Here is a 20,935-nt window from a genome sequence, read left to right on the forward strand (position 1 = left end):
ACGACCCACAGAAGACCCACGATATCGAACATCTGTTTTACTGCAAGTGCATCCACAAGGCCATCTTTCTTGCTCTTTTCCAGACTGTATACAGTTTTAAATAAACCAAACTACACATGTTTCACATGTTTCAATTTGTGTTTTGGTCCCTCCCGTAGGTGGCACCCAGCTGGAGGTGAAGCTGGTGTTGCTGTGGAAACACAACATGCGTATAGAGTACCTGGCAGTGGCCCAGTGGCCCCTGGATCCTGCCAAGAGGACCACCTGGGTAGAGGTCACCATGGAGGGAAGCTACGACATCCTCCATGATATCAGCTGTACCATGAGAAAACCCATCACCTCAACCTACCGCACCTCCGTCATCAGGCGATTCTGGAACACACTGCAGAGGTGACCTTTGACTCACCTGTATCTACCTGGCTAGGGAAACTGCTAGGGAAACACTGATGCAGCTCATTGTCAAGGATACTATTCTATTTAAAAATATATTATTTAGTTTTACTCCTATAATGGGTAATCATAGGACCTACTTTAAAATAGTTTTAAAGCAATTCTACACATTTTGCCATGTCTTATGCCGTGTTCTTATGCTATCTGAGTGACTCAAACATATCAAAATCAATAGGGTCCCCATACCATTTTTTTTAATGTTAGATTCTCTCAGTCTAGTTTTTATTTTGGTGATTGTTAGTTCCTCAAAGATCTTATTTAAACATATATATAGTGTAGCTACATTATCAATTGTATATACTTTGTCTCTGGTTTTAGTCATTTAAGTTTACACTGAAAACATCATATTGTACTGGAAATTTTTAAAACAAATTATTATAATAATAATAATAATTTGGAGTGGCGTCAGTAAATATAGGGGAAACACTGAATTGAATTCGAAGTACAAGATTTTGAAAGTGTATACTGTGCATTTCTCCTGATACGACACATGTTATTATGCTCTTTGTCTTCACAGTATAAACCAGACAGATCAGATGCTGGTCCACCTGCAGTCCTTCAACTCTCTCCCAGAGAACTACACAATCCCTGAGAGCACCAAGAACGGAGTTCCTCTCTTCTACATCCCACCTGGATCCACCACGCCTGTATGTACTTTGTCTGCTCTGGTTACTCCTTTACACTTACCAACACAGATTTTTCAAATTCATTATTACATTGACCTATATTCATAAAGCTGATCTAGGATCAGGTCCCTACTTTCTGTAGTTGTATTCATGATGGTCTAGAAAAAACTGATCTTATAATCACGAAGGCAAAACTGATCCTATATATTCTACTGTTCTGAGAGACACTATGAATATGGGCCATTGGTCCTATTGACCTAAGGACAGGTAGTCACAGTGTTCCTCTGCTGTTTCCTTCAGGTTCTCTCCCTCCAGCACAGTGGCTCTAAGGACTCCTCCCAGTCCCAGTTTGCCTTCTACTGGAAGCCCATCCTGTCCATGGACGCCAACTTCTGGCAGAGATGGCTTCACATGCACCGCATTGCTATCATCCTGGAGCACGACATGTGAGACATGGTTTATAGATACAACACCAACTTCTGGTGTCAATTTCTTAAATTACAATGTTGTCAATTCATATTGATTTCATTTCTCCTTTTAGATGTAATGTAAAGTGATGCATCACTGAGAGCAGTGTTGATAGTCCTCTCCCAGTCATTTAGTATAATTAGTCAAATCTAAGTAGAATCTACAAGTGTGCAGGTTTCATTTTAAAAGTATTTTCCCAGTCATTGTAATGGTGATCTCCTGTCTTCTCTTCTCTGCAGGCCTGTGCCCAAGCACCTCCACACTGCTGGTAGTAACGGGCGTTTCAGCACCATCCAGTGTCGTATCTCCCACTCAGCCCTCACCTCTTTACTGAGGGACTGGAGCAGCTTTGTACTGGTGGAGGGATACTCGTATGTCAAGCTCATATACAGGTAGCGGCAGAGAGACTCATGGGAAATGTTGTTCACATTGTGGAGTGAGATAGAACTGTGTTAAAATAATGTTTGTTTTTTCTTTCAAATACTTAAGCTGTTATTCAATGAACCAATGGAATAGTCTCAAAATATACTAAAACTACAGTAAATGACTGGCTACAGTAAATGACTGGAGTAAGGTTTTAATGAATGTCCTGTTCTGTCCCCAGTGCCTCTGACCAGCCCCCCAACTCATTCTATCTGGTACGTCTGATCTCCAAGGCTCCCTGCATGGTGCTGAGGCTGGGCTTCCCTATCGGCACCCTGGCCCACACCAGGAACAAGGTATGGGACATGGTCCACACCGAAAACACTTAACAATTTTTGAATAAAATATAGATTTTGAATCTCGAGCTGTGCCTATTTCTCCTCACTAAATGGATCTAGCAAGCAGAAAGAAGTCAGTCACTAGGTGAAACATCACCTTTTTTCCCCTCAGAATGTTGCAACCCTCTGTTGGTGTGACCTTTTGTTGTCGTTTATGTAAATGTTGATTCTTAACTCATTGCTGAAGATGCAAAAACAAAAAATCCTGAACAAGGCCGAAAAAGGCAGGTGAACTAAACTGAACTGTTTGTGAGGGAACCAACACATCCTATTCTTCAGCTTAACCTTTTCTCTGCCCCACTTCCAGATAGTGGATGAGCTGCGGGAGCAGATCCTGAGGCTTCGCTTCCCTCACCGCGTCCAGAACAAGGAGGCTACGCCCAAGACCAAGAGGAAGATTCTGGGGCATGCATCCCCCTCCATGTCTCCTCCTCTCCCTGCTCCTAAACCTGCGCTGTCTGACCGGCCATGTGTGGTGGTCCTCAACAAACCTCTGGAGAAACTACTCATCAGGTCAGTGGAATGTTGTCAGATTTGTGATTTCAGCGACGTGGCTTATTACTGTAGATTACAATTATTGAGGTCATAGCACAAAGTATCAGACCTAAGGTTGGATTATGAAGACATTTTACCCAATTATAAACATGAATACTCTAATGGTGTCCAATCTCCTCCTGTAGGTACGAGAAGCTCCCGTCAGACTTCCGGACCCCATTTATTCTGAACATGGAGAACTTCACCCAGCCCACTAACATGACCGTGCCCCTTAGCATGGCAGCCAATCGGACGGCCTCGTCCACGCTGGCGTCGCTGTCACGCTACTTCCTCCATCAGCGCTGGGTGTGGACGGTGCAGAGCGGCCTGGGTGCTACCGTACCGCTGCAAGCTGTGGTTCATATACTGTCCATGCTGTCTGAGTGAGTCCCACAGGCATGTCTAATGGTACCTGACTCGTGCACTATGTATGTCATATTTGTGAAGACTCTCCTTAGGAATATAAATAAAGTCATTATCATATCAGAGAGTTGTTAGGGAGGTCTTAGGAGTACTAACATCTTCTGACTTGTTGCCTGAAAATGTTTTTGGATGTTTCCTAAGGATTCGCCTCTCTGAGGGCTTTCATTTTGCTGCCAGTGGAGAGGGCATAGTCAACATGGTGACTGAACTGCCAATGAAGGTGAGAGTAACATGCTGGGGCACCTAGGGACAGCAAATATTTACTAAACTCATATGAACTCAATAGAAAGACCCTCTCACTAATCCTTTGAGTACTAATGTAGCGTTGTCTACATTAACACTGAAGATTAGGCTACACAATACACACATACATATGTTCTAATCTGGACATATTGAGGCCAGACAGTTTATTGCTGTATAGTGTTTGCATTGAATTCCTATAAAAATCCCATTGTAATGATGACTTGTGATGGTGTGCTCGTAGGGGATGCCAGAGGCGGTGGACAGAGAAAGTCACACCTGTATCGTCCAGTATATCCTGTTTCCACCTCACTCCACCTCTACCAAGGACAGGTGAGACTGAATTCCATTGAATATTTGGCCATTATTTCTATTGCTTTAGTCCACCAGTTCCACAAATTCTACACATTCTCCAACCGTATCTTCAAATATGATCAAATTATTTTTTATTTTTTTACCCTTTGAACACTTTGGTATATTTTGCTGGTTATTTAGTCAGTAAATGGTGCTCTTGCTGAATAAGCATCTGTTTGTCTCCTCCTGTCCTGACCCCTTGTCTTCCATCATGGGTCTCCAGTTTCTCCACAGACGATGACAACGACACAGAGGTGGAGGCCATTGATGTGGACACAGAGCTCAACCTGGTGACCGAGTGTTGGGTAGAGCCTCAGAGTGGGACAGTATGGAGCCCTAGAGACCAACATAGACACTTCCAGGAGCTCACCTACCAGGAGATTCCACAGGCGGTCAGTATCAATCGCTTAATCGATTAATCAAATTGATCTTCTTACATTCTCAGCTGTTGTCAAAGGTACTGTAGCTATTCAGTAGTACAATCACTGATAATTCCAATTCACCAATTTGTATAGTATTAAAATACTGATAGAGATGAGATGAAGTTGAAGCGTGTGTACATATGCAGCCAGAGGATGGACTAAGTCTGGATGGACTAAGTCTGGTTTCTTTAAGTCTGGTTCCTCTCTCTTCATTGGATTGATTTGTAATAGCGAGTTTACTTTAATAACTGGCCTATGGAAGCCCTTCTCTTAGTGAGATGTGTATTACATGTTTACGTGAGCTACATACGCTACCTTTTATATTCTTGATCCTAATGATATAGACCTAAGTGTAAAACGGACGAGGTGATAGAGCAACAGCCCTGGAGTAAAAACCAAATGTGTGTGGGTGGAGAGCGGGTTGGTTTTACAGGTTTACTCGTTCTAGAATGTCAGTACTGCATGTCTTCTTTGCTGTCATGCCATGGCTGTGTCACTTCCCTTCATGGGTAGTGTGATGCGTAAGACACATTTTTACAGACAGTCATTAGCGGCTGTTAAAATGAATGTTCATTTTTCTTTCTTCCTTCTTGTTGGAATATAACAGGATATAATAAGGAGTACATGAAATGTCTCTCTGCCGATAGGCTGCGTGCATGTAATGGGCATAAAGAACTGGTCTTTTGTTATATTTCTAGGTATTTTTCTTATTTTCTTTTTCTTTTTCTAACAACTGGATCCAATGAACTGAGCGGGCTGGGCTGACATGCTTATAGCCCTTTCTATCACTTTCTTTATATGAGCATGCATCTATATTATTGTGCTCTTATTCATTTGGAAAAAGTCAATGGGTCTGAATACTTTCTGAAGGCACTGTATATGGACCAAATAATGACGATCCACACTTCTTCGAAAATATATATCATAATCTATTGAGCCCACAAGTAACGAATGAATCTGTTATTATTGTGAGAGATTACAATATGATTTTAAGTACCTCAATGGATCGTAAAGGAAATCACACTACAAACTATCACCCTCATGCACTTAAAGAGATCACAAATATCATGGATGCATTAGAACTAGTTGATATATGGAGGCTGACTTAGTGAGATATACATGGAGGAGGCTTAATCAAGATAGCTGAATTGACTACTTCCTGGTCTCATTCTTGCTGGCATCAAACGTTTAAAAGGTATTAATAGGAGACAGAATGCGATTGAACATTCATCTAATTGGCCTCCACATAACTCTTACAGAATTTCCACGTGGATATTGGCAATGTTATCAAAGCCTACTGGATGACAATTTGTTCTTAACTAAGAGAAGATAATTCATTATTTACTTTTTTTTGCACAACATAGGTACCACAGATCCCCTTATCCAGTCCATTTAAAAAAAACTGGAGGCCTCTTACACTTCAATGTTGTGATGCAAAAATCCTGGCGAAGTGCATAGCACATAGAATAAAAAAAGGTTTTTACCAGATATTGTTCATCCTGATCAGACAGTTTTTTTTTACAAGGATGATGTATTGGAGATAATATACAACAATTACTTGAAACAGTGGAACATTATGAAACGTCAAAGATACCAGGCCTGCTCTTCATAGCAGATTTTGAAAAGGCGTTTGATAAAGTACGACTAGAATTTATATATAAATGCCTTGACTACTTTAATTTTGTTGAATCTTTTATACAGTGGGTTATGGTTATGTAAGCAACCCCAGGTGCAAAATAGTAAATAATGGTTACTTCTCAGAAAGTATTGAGCTTTTAACAGGAGTATGACAAGGCTGTACATTGTCTCCTTATTTATTTATTATGGCCATTGAAATGCTAGCTATTAAAATGAGATCCAACAAGAAGGGGTTAGAAATCCAGGGGATAAAAACAAGTGTTAACTGTAAGCTGATTTCTCTAGTTTTTACCCTGTTGCGCTAGCGGAACCCCTCGCCAATACAAATCAAATACAAATCTCATAAATCAAATTTCTCAAAATTTCAAGTATTAGGCACCATTTTAAAGATAAAAGTATCATTAATCCAGCCACAGTGTCTGATTTTCAAAAATGCTTTACAGCAAAAGCTCCACATAAGATTATGTTAGGTCACCACCAATCCAGCCATTTTTCCAGCCAAAGAGAGGAGTCACAAAAAGCACAAATAGAGATAAAATTCATCACTAACCTTTGATCTTCATCAGATGACATTCATAGGACTTCATGTTACACAATACATGTATGTTTTGTTTGGTAAAGTTCATCTTTATATCCAAAAATCGTATTTTATATTGGCATGTTACGTTCACTAGTTCCAAAACATGCAGTAATATTGCAGAGAGCCACATGAATTCACAGAAATACTCATAATAAATGTTGATGAAAATACAACTATTATACATGGAGCTTTAGATACACTTCTCTTTAATGCAACCACTGTGTCAGATTTAAAAAAAACTTTTACGGAAAAAGCATAATCTGAGAACAGCGCTCAGAGCCCAAACCAGCCAGAGAAATATCCTCCATGTTGGGTAGTCAACATTATTCATAAATAGCATTCTACATATTCACTTACCTTTGATCATCAGAATGCACTCACAGGAATCGCAGTTCCACAATAAATGCTTGTTTTGTTCAATAATGTCCATCATTTATGTCCATTTATGTCCAATAGCTTCTTTTGTTAGGGTGTTTGGTAAACAAATCCAAAAGTGCGATCTGGTCCATTTGAGCAAAACGTTCAAAAAGTTATATTACAGGTTGAAGAAACTTGTCAAACTAAGTATAGAATCAATCTTTAGTATGTTTTAATCATAAAAGTTCAATAATGTTCCAACCGGAGAATTCCATTGTCTGTAGAAAAGCAATGGAACGCAGGTCGCTTTCATGTGAAAGTGCGTGACTGAGAACGAGGCTATAGGCAGACCCCTTAGTCAAACAGCTCCCATCCGGCCCCCCTTCACATGAGCAGCCTGAAACAACGTTCCAAAGACGGTTGACATCTCACAGACATAATTCAAACAGTTCTAGAAACTTCTGAGTAATTTCTATCAAATACTAATAAAAATATGCATATATTAGCATCTGGGAGTCAGTAGTAGGCAGTTCACTCTGGGCACGCTATTCATCCAAAAGTGAAAATGCTGCCCCCTATCCCAAACAACTTAAGTCCGCAATCTGCATCCCTGCACAGTCATATTGAAGATCATGATCCCTTTTCTAACTTCTCTGAACTAAAAGCTAAGTATGACAAGTGTACCATATTATGTATTGGATTGTTAAATCACAATGTTAATACTACCTTGACATACTTTGTATTTACATCTCAAAACTTACCACAAACTTACCACAAACAATTCCAAAGAAGGTTTGTAAAAATATATTAGATACTGCAACCATTGAGAGGGAAATACTTGTATATTATGGAAAAATCACATTGATTTAACTCTTTAGTCCTATCAAAGTTTACTTACTAATGGTGCTGCCTACTCTAGACGACTCGTTCTTTTAAATCATATGGCAAAACATGTAACTTTATTTGGAATTCGAAGACAGACAAAATTAAATGTGCCTATCTACAGTGGGGAGAACAAGTATTTGATACACTGCCGATTTTGCAGGTTTTCCTACTTACAAAGCATGTAGAGGTCTGTCATTTTTATCATAGGTACACTTCAACTGTGAGAGACGGAATCTAAAACAAAAATCTAGAAAATCACATTGTATGATTTTTAAGTAATTAATTTGAATAATATACCAGTTTCATTTGAGGACAAAAATGTTGACAGCTGAGCCATACAGGTTGCAAAATAAATTGGAAGATATTTTCAATGTACAGAATCCATGGCACGTGATACAGTATATGAATGGATACAAAAAAGCAACACTTGATTCAACACATTTCAATTGACATTTTTATCCAAAATTATTGCCACCAACAAAATGTTATATACAGTATATGGGGCACACAGCAATCTCAACTCTGTAGATTTTGCCTGCAAAGATACAGAATCACTAGATCATTTATTCTGATATTGCCCCTATCTAGCTTGTTTCTGGTCACATGATGAGGAATTGTTACAAAAATCTCAACATTAACTTGAAATGAACCTTACAAAAATGCAGTGTTGGGCGATTTGGAAAGCCATAGTCAATGAATCAGCAATATAATACTACTTGTAGGAAAGATTTTAATCTTTTGCTCACAATCTGTGGATGAAATGCGATTAGAAAGGTAAACCGTTAATGTAAACATCACAGCACAACTGAAAAATATATGGCACATGGAAACCAAATGAGGGTGGTCTATGGTGATAAGTGGGATGGGCTGAGAGTGGCTGAGGGGCGGGATTAAAGAGCTTATGTTCAGTAATGTATTATTGTTATGTGATTGCTGTATATAATAGTTCAATCTGTGTAAAATGTGTATGTAAAATATGTAGCAGAAAAGCTGTAAAAACGGTGTGTCCTCCGAAGAGGGGGGGTGGTGGATGGGCTAATATTTTTTTTTCAACGATAGTGAATTTACGTTATCCACAGATCTTCCCCCGGGATCTGACCTGTATGTCCACCATTATGACGTTTGAGTACCTTAGCCAGCTGTGCCAGAACAAGGAGCAGGTGTACCCTCCCATTGGGACCGCTGCAGGAGAACCCCCTGCCTCTGAGGACTGCATCCACACTGTTCCCTTCCAGTTTGACCTCATCGAGCTGCTGCCCAAGTGCCAACAGATAGAAATATTCTTCCTCACTCTCAGCAGAGGTGAATTTTATCATGTTATTTTTTCCTCAAGTATCTCATTGTTATCAAACATGAATTTATACATTTTTGCTAAATCAAGGCTTCCCTGCGACTGTTAGTCCAACACCTTAGCCATTACCCCAAAAAGTCCAAACCTCTTGACATGGTCACTAGGTGTTGTTGCTGCAATATGAAGATGGTGGATGAATTAATGAATGCTTATTTGTGTGTATTGCAGTGGAGAACGAGGAGGTGTCCCAGAGCACCCCCTATATTCCCAACGAGCTCCTGCTGAGCCTGTTCCACAGCAGCTTGCAACAGGAACTCAGTGACCGGGAGATCCCATTGGCTGACCAGGACAACGTCACCTTCATGCATCACATCCTAGACAGGGAACGAGACGGACATGTTGCACCCTTCTCTCTACCTGTCATCAGAGGTAGGCTTTTTGAATGTAAAGCACTTTGTGACAACTGTTGATGTAGGCTTTATGAATACATGTTGACTGACTGAAAGGAACAGAATCCTGCTAATGATTGTATTCATTATGTAAAAACATCCTATACTCCTGCACACCTTTTTTTCATTTTTTTTTTGCCTTGCCATGTGGTTACTTTCCCTTGACAGAAGAGTGCCTGAAACCTCCAGAGAGACAGGACACAATGATGTCCTTCCACACTACAGGGAGCAGTAAGGAGGTGACAGGATCAACCAGTACCCTTCAGGTAAACCTTTTAACCAGTCTGCATTCTCTCTTCAGGGAAATAAATCCAGAAGGTTCCTCCTTGGCATTGATATCGGTTTTATGCAGTGTAAAAACAATGGAAAACCAGCAGTGGGCCCGAAGTTCCGTTTTGGATGTCCAGACATGGTTTACACTACCGTCTTCTCCCTCTCATTGGAACTCTGTCCACCTTGGGCAAAACATTATGTTTAGTTTATTTTGTAGCACTTGTCCTGTCTGTTATGCCCGGTGAGTTTGTCCCCTCTTTCTCTCAGAGTTTCAGCAATGCAGACCTGGTGGATGAGGAGCCAGTCCCAGTGGAGAGGGATGGGTCTACCCCTCAGTGGAAGTGTTACGCCAAGTACATCAACCCTCAGCAGATCCTACTGACCTTCCTGCCCGCCACCTTCACAGGTAGGCACCCCGCTACTGTTCCCTGTGCTCTGCTGTAGTTGTGTGATGTGCGTGTACGAATAGGACAGAGCTTACAGATCTTTTCTACTCATTATTCAAGTGGGGGCTCCACTCTAGTTATAGGAATCCTATGTATTTGGGCTAGCCGCCAGCCTGGCATCGTGCTAGTTTTAACTGATTGTAATCGACATGCTTATCATCATAACGTAGTACAGCAACAGTGCTGTGTGTTCGTAGATGTTGGTAACCCCCCCACAAATGTCTAATAATTAACCAGCACTTGACCTACCCACCCCCCCAACCTTCCTGCTCGGATTCCACTGATAGCTCCGTTTATTGAGGAAAAATATTGTTCTATGCCTGTGACATGTGGTTGTAGCACCGAGCTATCTTAAAACGAATGCAAGTCCCTCTGTGAAATGTTTGAGTTCAACATTGTTGTGTTTTCTCTTAAGATGTCCAGATGTTGATGTCGTCTGGGCTGGAGACCGAGCCCCAGGATAACGGAGATGATGACGACACCCTGACTACTGGCAACAAATCACAGGCTGATTCTCACTCTGGCTCCACCAATGGGCTGAATGGTGGGTTGAGTAGCGGGTTGAGGTCCCCCATGCTCTCCCCTGGTGTTGGTGGTCCTGTGGGACCCAGGTCACCCCTGCTCTCCCCTGAATCTGGGAGCTCCACGTTGGAGCAGGACAACTGGGATAGCCGTTTCTCTGAGCCTGAAAATGGCACCAAAGGTGCAGGTAAGTACTGTAGGATTATTGCATCATTAGTCCTTTGCTACCAACATACTGTGCCTTCTCACCAACCCAACGCTCTCTCTTTCTATCCCCATTTCTCTCTGCAATAACATAATGTTACTGTTGTGAAAAGGAAGAGATGGGGCTCCCTGAGCAAATTGGAAATTACTCTCTCTCTCTCTCTCAGGTGTGGAGGAGAGGGACGGGGTGCAGTTCGCTGAGCCCCAGAAGAGAGACTTCCACATCACGTTCAGTCGCCAGGCGTCCCAGCAGAGCTCAGGGGATCTGTCCCGTCCGCGCTGCCCTGTATATGTCTATAACTGTTCCCTGGACTCTCTGAAGGATCAGCTACTCAATCCCCACTCTAACAGGCAGCCAAGGGACATCTTCTTCAGGTACCCAGTAACACACACACACACACACTGGGGCTACTGATGGGGAGCACATCTGGGTTCAAATAGGATTTGTTTTCTTTCAAATACTTTAGCTGCACTTGATTGAGGATGGATCGTTCCCGATGCAATGTTATCACTTGAATATTCTCAGAAGTGGAAAATCCAGCCATCTGGGACTGAGGAGTATTGAGGAGGAAATCATTTCAATTTGAACCCAGGTCTTGGGAGGGGAATACAGCAGATCCAAGGCTCCATGTATTCAGCACTTTACTTTTCATCAGTTTAATCACCTTACCACCCATCATATGTGACTGACTCTTGAAACGCTCTGTCAGAAGTCCTACCATGCCATACCCGATTATACCCTTCATAAGTCTACCCTTCACTCAACATTGGCTGCCAGCAAGCTCATTGTTGTTGGTTGAGTCCCATGTTAACGTTGTGCACCTCTGATTGTTTCCCTGTACTACGTTGATAAATAGACCTCAAGACGCTGACTCCTGGGAGATGCATCAGCAGATGAAGTTCAGGTAGCACAGCACAGCTAGCTTACTGCTGCTTCCATCATCCTGCCGCGCACCTCGCCCCATTCTCCTCTTCCTCCTCCCCTCCGTCCCTTCCTGGTGTAGAGCTGTGGTGAGATCAATCTCAGTGAATCTTTCCTCAATTTCTTGCGTCTTATCTCCTTGCGTCCTTCTCAAAAGACAGCGGAGAAGAAGGTCTGAAGGAAGGGGCCTTGGACCTTCTCCTCCAATACGGTTGAGGAGGTGAGGAGAAAGGATGCAAGGGATCATGGAAAGATGAATTGATGGGGTTAGGAGGGACTTAGGCCTGGCCATATGCTCATAGCTCCTCCTTTTTCATACCAGGGAGAGGTACTCTCTAAGTGGGTGAGGCTGAGGCCCTCGCTCCCACACTCACTCCAGGCCTGTGTTGCTATTGGGAGGTTGGTATCTGCCTCCAGATAAGACTGTTGCCTATTTTGACTTTATATTCATTTACATGACTGAAGGCTTGACTTCACAACGCAAGCCACTTATGTTTGCTGGAGCTCAAACTTCTTGTAGGAGGCTGTCTCTCTCTGTCTGCAGTCAGATACTAATGGGTGGAACTCTCCAAAATCAACATGTCTGATGTGTTAACTGACAATATCTAACTTATTGCATGTTCACAGAAAATCTAATTTGGTTCATGCAGTTGCAGTACTTTTTTTTCAAGCTTCTCTGGGGGGGGTGTGGTGACTTTTTACAGACCCTACTTGATGACATGGGTGTGGTGCTTTGGAAATCTCTCCTCTAAGCCTGTGATTAAACAATTCATGTTTTTTTAATGAGTAAAGTTCCTTTGTACTCTCTTTCCTTTTAACCTGCAAGTTCCAAGTCAAATATGGGAATTATACACTTGTGTATCATGGTACAGGACTGGCCATGTGTTGATCTCCAAATTAACATAAGACACATAGTATTGACATATCGGATACATTTTCGGAGTGATTATTCCCCCCCCCCACCCCTTGTTTAAAGCACGCTTCGGCGCTCTGTTTTTCAGTGACCGCTCAAGCTAATAGACTTTTAACAGCATCCTCCTCAATGCATAATGCAACATTACATGGAGCTGGACAGTGTGTTTATTCTCTAACGGAGATTAAATGTCATCAGAGATTTGTGTGTTATTGTGGCGTGAGATTACAGACTGTGCGTTTGCAAAGGAGACATGCGGCATGTTAATTGGGGGGTGAGATGAGATTGTGTGTTTTCAAAGGGGTGTGTAAAATAACCGTGTTATATACTGATGATGAAGCTGTGCTCCCTCCTTTTCTATGGCTTGTATGTTTCTCCCACAGATCTACTATTGGGCTTCCTGATTCTGCACTTGCTCCTCTTCTTCTCTAATGGTGTTTGGGGTGTTTGTGTGTGTCTGTCCTCTTCCTCCTGCAGGTCTCTATCTCAGGAACGCAGCAGCACCTCCTCCTGGACAGACCTGATGTCGCAGCCTCATAAACACAAGGAACTGGCCAACTACTGCAGCCTGCTACAGGAGCACTACCACCAGTGTTACGTCACAGGTAATACACTGCTGACAGACGTGAACATTTACGGTAACGGCCTGTCAAGGTGACCTGTCCAGTCTGACTGTTTAATCTGTCTGTGTAGCTTGCCTTTGACCACTGCGACAGCCAGACGTCATAAAACACCCCTTAAATAAACTGACTCGCAAATGACTGACGCAGAGAGGAGCCCAATGGTGATGTACCCTGCTTTATGGCACTAAAGGGACAAGGGATGGGCTACTGGTGCTGGGGAAAGCAGATGGGAGAAGAAGTTTATTATTGACCAGAGTATCAGCTAGTAGCTGATTCTCTTCCTATTCCCTATATAGTACACTACTTTTAATCTGGGCAATGCACCCTATTCCCTATTTAGTGCACTACTGTTGAACAGAGTAATTTAGGCCTTTGACTCGCCATACACACACACACACACACACACACACACACGTACCCGAAGATAGCGCCTCCAATACTACAGAAGCAAGCACAGGGCAAAGCCGTCACCTGCATCATCCTAGTGACGGAGAAATCTATTAGAGTGTTTTAAGCTGTCATCTCAGGATTTGTTTTTATGCTCCTTTGCAGCATCTGTAAACCTCAATCAGGAGGAGAGCGACTAGACAACGCACGTACACTCACACACACTAGACACAACTCTGCTTAGGCGAAATATCCGCTTCTCTCTGACAAGCCTGATGGATTTAAATTGGTCTGGCATGCCAATTTAAATATAAATATATTCACACCAGGGCAGCATCTTTTTTCTCCCTGCTCACTGAGTCAAGAGGTTAACACAAAATGTATACCCAGTGGTACTGAAAAAAAGCATAATTTAAATGCTGTTTTCTCAAGATGAATTTGATATAAACAACATCCAGATAAAAGTATTGACCATTTCTTTAGGGTATATTACAGTGCTTCAGAAAGTCTTACTTTTGTTGTGTTACTGTGTGAAAATAGTTTTTTTTTATTTTTTAAAATCATTCTCACACATCTACACACAATACCCATAATGACAAAGTGAAAAAAATGCTTTTAGAGTTAAACGCAGAAATATCTCATTTGCATAAGTATTCGCACCCCTGAGTCACTACATGTTATAATCAGCTTTGGCAGTGATTACAGCTGAGTCTTTCTGGGTAAGTCCCTTAGAGCTTTGCACACCTGGATTGTACAATATGTGCACATTATTATTTAGAACAATTTCAAGCTCTCTCAAGTTGGTTGTTGATCGTTGCAAGACATTTTCAAGTCCTGCCATATATTTTTAAGTACATTTAAGTCCAAACTGTAACTTGACCACTCAGGAACAATCAAAACGTCCTTGTCCTTGCCGATGACAAGCATACCCGTAACATATGAGGATTTTCCTCAAACATAATGCTTTGTATTCAGGACATAAAGTGAATTTCTTTGCCAAATCTTTTGCAGTTTTACTTTAGTGCTTTATTGCAAACAGGGAGCGTGTTTTGGAATATTTTTATTCTGTACACGCTTCCTTCTTTTCACTTTGTCATTTAGGTTAGTATTGTGGAGTAACTACAATGTTGATCCATCCTATCACAGCAATTAAACTCTGTAACTGATTTAAGTCCCCATTGGCCTCATGGTTTTCTTTCCCTCCGGCAGCTGAGTTAGGAAGGACGCCTGTATCTTTTTAGTGACTGGGTGTATTAATACACCACCCAAAGTGTAATTAATAACTTCACCATGCTCAAAGGGATATTCAATGTCTGCTTCTTCGAGGCATTGTGGTTGAAACTGTTTTTGAAATTCACCGCTCGACTGAGGGACCTTACAGATACTCGTTTGTGTGGTGTACAGAGATGTGGTAGTCATTAAACAATCATGTACATTTTTATGTGACTTGTTAAGCTAATTGTTACTCCTGAACTTATTTAGGCTTGCCATAACAGAGGTTTTATACTTATTGACTCAAGACATTTCAGCATTGTTTGTAAACATTTCTAAAAACATTATTCCACTTTGTCATTATCGGGTATTGTAGGCCAGTGACACAAACTCTCAATGTAATCCATTTTAAATTCAGGCTGTAACACAACAAAATCTTGAAAATGCTCATGGGGTGTGAGTGCTTTCTGAAGGCACTGTTTTTTTTATGTGGATTTATGTGCTGACCTTGACTGAACTTAACATGGAATAGTTGGACAGATTTGTATTTGAGAGTATAGTGGAAGGTTTTTGACGATGTAGCTAAGATATTCCTTGCATCCTCTCTCCTCCCCTCATTTTCAGATGACATTGGAGAAGGTCCACTTTTACGTTCTCCTTTTAATGCAGTTGAGAAGGACGCGAGGAGATAAAGACTTGAGGAATCGTGGAAAGATGAATTAAGACCGAGCAGGCATGGATCTGAAGTGTGTGCGTGTGCATGATCGTGTTCTCTCCCCCTAGGTGTGTACCGCAGCCTGCAGCAGTCCCACAGCATCAGTTCCCAGGACTTGCTGACAGCCATGGACTACTGTGAGGAGTCTCTCCAGGAGATAGACATCACTTCCTTCCTCCAGACGCTCTGTGGACACATCCGGGTGTTCCGAGAGCGCCATGGAGACGGAGGGGTCAGGGGTCACAGCATCACCCCCGCCACTTTCACAATCGGAGAGGCAGAGGAAGATGGGCCGGTCAAGAGAGGACCCATGGCCTCCTCATCCAGGTACTACTGAGACCTACAGAGCAGTTACCCATTTTTTTTTTTGTTGATTTGAAGTACTCAGTGTGTCTTTGACTGGTGTCTTTGACTGGTGTCTTTGACTGGTGTCTTTGACTGGTGTCTTTGACTGGTGTCTTTGACTGGTGTGTTGGACTGGTGTGTTGTCTCTGGCTGGAGCAGCCTTCTACTTTAAATGATCAAATAAATAAAATCTAACAATCTGGAGTTTGCACTTTTAGCGACTGACAAACTAAATCAAGGGCACCTGAAGTCTATTACATATTTTCTATACGTATTTGACCCAGGTCGGCTACAGAGTGACCCTCAGAATGTTATCTGACCTTGGTTCAGAACTTAATTAGCAAAGAGTGGTACATACAGTACATTTGTTTGGTTTGTTTTGGTACTTGTTTGGTTCAGACTATTGATTGACGGTGCTGAATGGTGCTCTATGAGTAAACATGATGACCTTGTGTCTGCAAGTATTGAGATGGAGGACGTGAGTGAGGCAGAGAACAGGGGGAAGGCCTCGGCCCCTAACTCCCCCCACGGCCTGGACGAACCCCCCGGGACCATCAGGATACCAGAGTTCCCTCTGTCCCTCCTCCGCCTTCAGCAGAAGTGTGAGGTCTACCCTGACCTGCACAAAATCATACAGGTAAACAACTGAAGGATAGATAATGGTAGAATGGAAAGAAATTAGATGGATTATGTTACAATTTGATGCTCTTGTTAAAGAACCGTTTTAAAGCTAGCTAATGCCTGCATTCAACAGGACAAATTCATGGACATTGGTGCTCAGTTCTTCAAGACCGTGCCTTCCAATCCTCACTACTTCTACTACTGCCCACCATCATCTAAGAAAGAGATATGTGTATGTTATTTCCTATCCATTGTTCTCGGTTGGTATCCACCCCCAGGACACTGAAGAAGTCCTGTTTCCAAAACATTGGTTCAGTATTAACTGTTTCCAAAACATTGGTTCAGTATTAACTAACTGGGACTCTGAATAATATAGCGTGATGATTTTATTTTTTGTTCTCCTCCTAAGGACTCTGATAGGGAAGAGGAGAGACGACTTAGTGAAGAGGTTGTCTCCGAGGCTGAGCCTGCTACAGAGGACGGTGGGGATCCTTGTATTTTAGTTGCTTGGATTGCTTCGTGTTACCCCCGCCTAAGATCTTCTAGATAACAGTACATCAGATACTCTATACTCATCCTGTGCACCACAGACAACATGTAGTTAAGGATACGTCATAAATCCTGTGTACTATGTCATCCTAATGTGCACCTCAGAGAACATGTCGGGCTGTTGCATCATGATGGAGAGCGACACAGACCTGGAGGTGGAGTACCAGGAGAGGGCCGGGGGCCGGAGATCCCTAGGGGCAGACGGAGAGGGGGAAGCGGGGGGAGAGGGGGAGGATGAGTCCCTGTCTGACTCCAACACGGTGAACCAGGATGAGGACTCCTTCAGCATTCTAGAGGGAGACAGCCTGTTGGAGCCAGAGGGGCCTCAGCCTGAGATGCCTCCGCTGTTCGTCCACCTCACCTGCTCTGTTAACATGAAGAGCTGCCACGGATCCATGCCCATAACCACACTACCCACCTGCCTGGGTGAGTACACGCAGTACCTGACAACCGTCACAGAAGAGACACAAGCCAATAGACAATGTGTGACTCAGACCTGGTGTTCTATCTCAAGGCCATCAGACTGTTAAATAGCCATCACTAACCAGCTACCACCCGGTTACTCAACCTTGCATCTTAGAGGCTGCTGCCCTATACATAGAAATGGAATCACTGGTCACTTTAATCATGTTTACATACTGCTTTACTCATTTCATATGTGTGTTTTACTGTATTCTACAGTATTTTAGTCAATGCCATTCTGACATAGTTCATCCTAAAATGCATACGTTTCTTAATTTCATTATTTTACTTTTAGATGTGTGTGTTGTTGTTGTGAATTGTTAGACACTACTGCACTGTTGGCGCTAGGAACACAAGCATTTCGCTACACCCGCAATAACATCTGCTAAATATATGTATGTGACCAATAAAATGTTATTTGATAGCTTCACTTTATTGAGTTTGTCTGGCACAATGGAACCAGTGGACTAGTTCCAAAAGTGCTAAACTTTCCCATCTGGCACTACAAGCAGGCTCACTCCTGCAGTCAAAGTATTTGAAAGACAACGAATACTATTTGACCCCAGTTCTGCTGTGAATTTTCACAATGCTATTAAATGCCCTGCTGTTTGTGTTGACGTGTACTGTTTTGTTACAGGTGAGGTGATCACATGTCTGGAGAATGCAGAGGCCCTGCAGGCTCTTGATCTGAATGATCTCTCTGTCACATTGGACATCTTTGTCCTCACCTTACCCCTAGAGATCGAGGGCATGCAGTCTGACTTGAGGCACAACAGGTGAGAATTTTAGATCCTACTTGAGAATTATGTGGAATAAAATAACAATTTTTAAAAATGCATCTGTTTGTTCTTGGATTCATTAGTGTTCATATGGTAAGGTGCCCTTTGGTAAACCAGGTTTGTAAAAACATTGAAAGAACTTGGAGCTTAAACTAGGATATCAGTCATTAGGATAGGCACTCTTACCAGATACATTGTCATTGGAATGATAATGTGCAAGAGCATAACCCTGTGCTGTATACTTTCGTCAAACTGCATTTCCACATACAGTAGGATCTTTCACTAGACGATGATCATGTTAACTAACGGGCTGCACTCTCTCCAGGTACACGTCAGAGAGCAGTGTGTCTCTGAACCGTTCTCCAGGTCAGCCCTCCTCCTACCGCTCTGATGAGGAGCTGATGGGCAACTTGGACAGCCTGAGAGGAGTAGGGGTGGACGGGTGAGTCATTAGGAAGGGTGGGGAAAAGAGTAGCCTGGTTCTATGTCTGTGCTGTATAGCCGTTGTCTTTTGGCTATACAGCACACACATCTGGGACCAGGCTAGAGGAGTAGTGGTTGACGGGTGAGTGGTCTGAAGGATAAGAAAGCATGTTGAGCAGGCCTTCGCTGCCTGCATGATCATTTCACGGAGGCTACAGTAGTTCACTCTTCTTTATTTCAACAGGGTTGGAGGAGACCCTTTGGCCAAACTCCCAATTCCCCACAAACTAGCAGTGTTGGCCACCATGGATGAGGTAAGTTCAGTCTTTTTTTCTAAAAGTTATATTTAACCTTTATTTAACTAGGCAAGTCAGTTATTTAAGAACAAATTCTTATTTACAATGACAGCCTACCAAAAGGCCTCCTGCAGGGAAGGGGGCCTGGGATTAAATAATAATAATAATAATAATAATAATAATAATATATATATATATATATATGACAACACAGCATGGTAGCAACACAACATGGTACACACATTATTGGGCACAGACAACAGCACAAAGGGCAAGAAGGTAAAGACAACAATACATCACACAAGCAGCCACAACTGTCAGTAAGAGTGTCCATGATTGACTCTTTGAATTGTGATAAAACTGTCCAGTTTGAGTGTTTGTTGCAGCTCGTTCCAGTCGCTAGCTGCAGCAAACTGAAAAGAGGAGCGACCCAGGGATATGTGTGCTTTGGGGACCTTTAACAGAATGTGACTGGCAGAACGGGTGTTGTATGTGGAGGATGAGGGCTCCAGTAGATATCTCAGATAGGGGGGAGTGAGGCCTAAGAGGGTTTTATTAATACGCACCAACCAATGGGTCTTGTGACTGGTATACAGAGATGACCAGTTTACAGAGGAGTACAGAGTGCAGTGATGTGTCCTATAAGGAGAATTGGTGGCATATCTGATGGCCGAATGGTGAAGAACATCTAGCCGCTCGAATGCACCCTTACCCGCCGATCTATAAATGATGTCTCCGTAATCTAGCATGGGTAGGATGGTCATCTGAATCAGGGTAAATTTGGCAGCTGGGGTGAAAGAGGAGCGATTTCGATAGAGGAAACCAATTCTAGATTTAACTTCAGCCTGCAGCTTTGATATGTGCTGAGAGAAGGACAGTGTACCGTCTAGCCATACTTCCAAGTACTTGTATGAGGTGACTACCTCAAGCTCTAAACCCTCAGAGGTAGTAATAACACCTGTGGGAAGAGTGGCATTCTTCTTACCAGACCACATGACCTTTGTTTTGGAGGTGTTCAGAACAAGGTTCAGGGTAGAGAAAGCTTGTTGGACACGAAGATGGCTTTGTTGTAGAGCATTTAACACAAAATCCAGGGAGGGGCCAGCTGAGTATAAGACTGTATCATTTGCATATAAATGGATGAGAGAGCTTCCTACTGCCTGAGCTATGTTGTTGATGTAAATTGAGTAGAGCGTGGGGCCTAGGATTGAGCCTGGGGTAATCCCTTGGTGACAGGCAGTGGCTGAGACAGCAGATGTTCTGACTTTATACACTGCACTCTTTGAGAAAGGTAGTTAGCAAACCAGGCCAAAGACCCCTCAGAGACAACAATACTCCTTAGACGGCCCACAAGAATGGAATGGTATCAATGGAATGGTATCAAAAATTTGGGCCAAGTCAATAAAAATAGCAGTACAATATTACTTCGAATCAAGGGCAATGGTGACATCATTGAGGACCTTTAAGGTTGCAGTGACACACCCATAACCTGAGTGGAAACCAGATTGCGTGCCAGAGAGAATACTATAGACATCAAGAAAGCCAGTCAGTTTTTCCAACACTTTTGATAAGCAGGGCAAAAATAGAAATAGACCTATAACAGTTAAGATCAGCTTGATTTCTCCCCTTGGCTGCCTTTAAGGAGCTCCTTTAGCACCTCGGACTCCGTGACTGCCTGCAGGGAGAAACTTTGTCTCGGGGCAAGGGAAAAAGAGGGAGAAGTATCGGGGATAGTCACATTAGAAGGGGTGGGAGATGAGGAAAT

The 20,935-nt window shown here is 42.5% G+C and overlaps 1 protein-coding gene across 6 annotated transcripts in view; it reads left to right on the forward strand.

Moving 5' to 3' along the window:
* Positions 1 to 20,935, forward strand: part of LOC109898077 (KICSTOR complex protein SZT2) — a 107,008-nt gene that overhangs the window by 19,682 nt on the left and 66,391 nt on the right. For 5 of the 6 annotated variants that reach the window (XM_031833571.1, XM_031833575.1, XM_031833572.1 and 2 more), the window contains exons 10-35: positions 159 to 390; positions 968 to 1,097; positions 1,377 to 1,522; positions 1,784 to 1,936; positions 2,149 to 2,263; positions 2,613 to 2,818; positions 2,986 to 3,222; positions 3,404 to 3,482; positions 3,747 to 3,835; positions 4,080 to 4,248; positions 8,818 to 9,040; positions 9,258 to 9,458; positions 9,647 to 9,744; positions 10,019 to 10,157; positions 10,613 to 10,906; positions 11,091 to 11,298; positions 11,781 to 11,828; positions 13,236 to 13,363; positions 15,764 to 16,022; positions 16,503 to 16,677; positions 16,795 to 16,893; positions 17,071 to 17,143; positions 17,316 to 17,636; positions 18,310 to 18,448; positions 18,777 to 18,893; positions 19,119 to 19,188. In XM_031833571.1, coding sequence (XP_031689431.1) covers positions 159 to 390; positions 968 to 1,097; positions 1,377 to 1,522; positions 1,784 to 1,936; positions 2,149 to 2,263; positions 2,613 to 2,818; positions 2,986 to 3,222; positions 3,404 to 3,482; positions 3,747 to 3,835; positions 4,080 to 4,248; positions 8,818 to 9,040; positions 9,258 to 9,458; positions 9,647 to 9,744; positions 10,019 to 10,157; positions 10,613 to 10,906; positions 11,091 to 11,298; positions 11,781 to 11,828; positions 13,236 to 13,363; positions 15,764 to 16,022; positions 16,503 to 16,677; positions 16,795 to 16,893; positions 17,071 to 17,143; positions 17,316 to 17,636; positions 18,310 to 18,448; positions 18,777 to 18,893; positions 19,119 to 19,188 — 4,148 coding nt within the window. The remainder of the gene's footprint in view (positions 1 to 158; positions 391 to 967; positions 1,098 to 1,376; positions 1,523 to 1,783; positions 1,937 to 2,148; positions 2,264 to 2,612; positions 2,819 to 2,985; positions 3,223 to 3,403; positions 3,483 to 3,746; positions 3,836 to 4,079; positions 4,249 to 8,817; positions 9,041 to 9,257; positions 9,459 to 9,646; positions 9,745 to 10,018; positions 10,158 to 10,612; positions 10,907 to 11,090; positions 11,299 to 11,780; positions 11,829 to 13,235; positions 13,364 to 15,763; positions 16,023 to 16,502; positions 16,678 to 16,794; positions 16,894 to 17,070; positions 17,144 to 17,315; positions 17,637 to 18,309; positions 18,449 to 18,776; positions 18,894 to 19,118; positions 19,189 to 20,935) is intronic. The other variant, XM_031833573.1, reaches the window with a different exon arrangement.

This window comes from Oncorhynchus kisutch, linkage group LG10 (assembly GCF_002021735.2).
Source record: "Oncorhynchus kisutch isolate 150728-3 linkage group LG10, Okis_V2, whole genome shotgun sequence".
In the NCBI taxonomy this organism is placed as follows: Eukaryota; Metazoa; Chordata; class Actinopteri; order Salmoniformes; family Salmonidae; genus Oncorhynchus; species Oncorhynchus kisutch.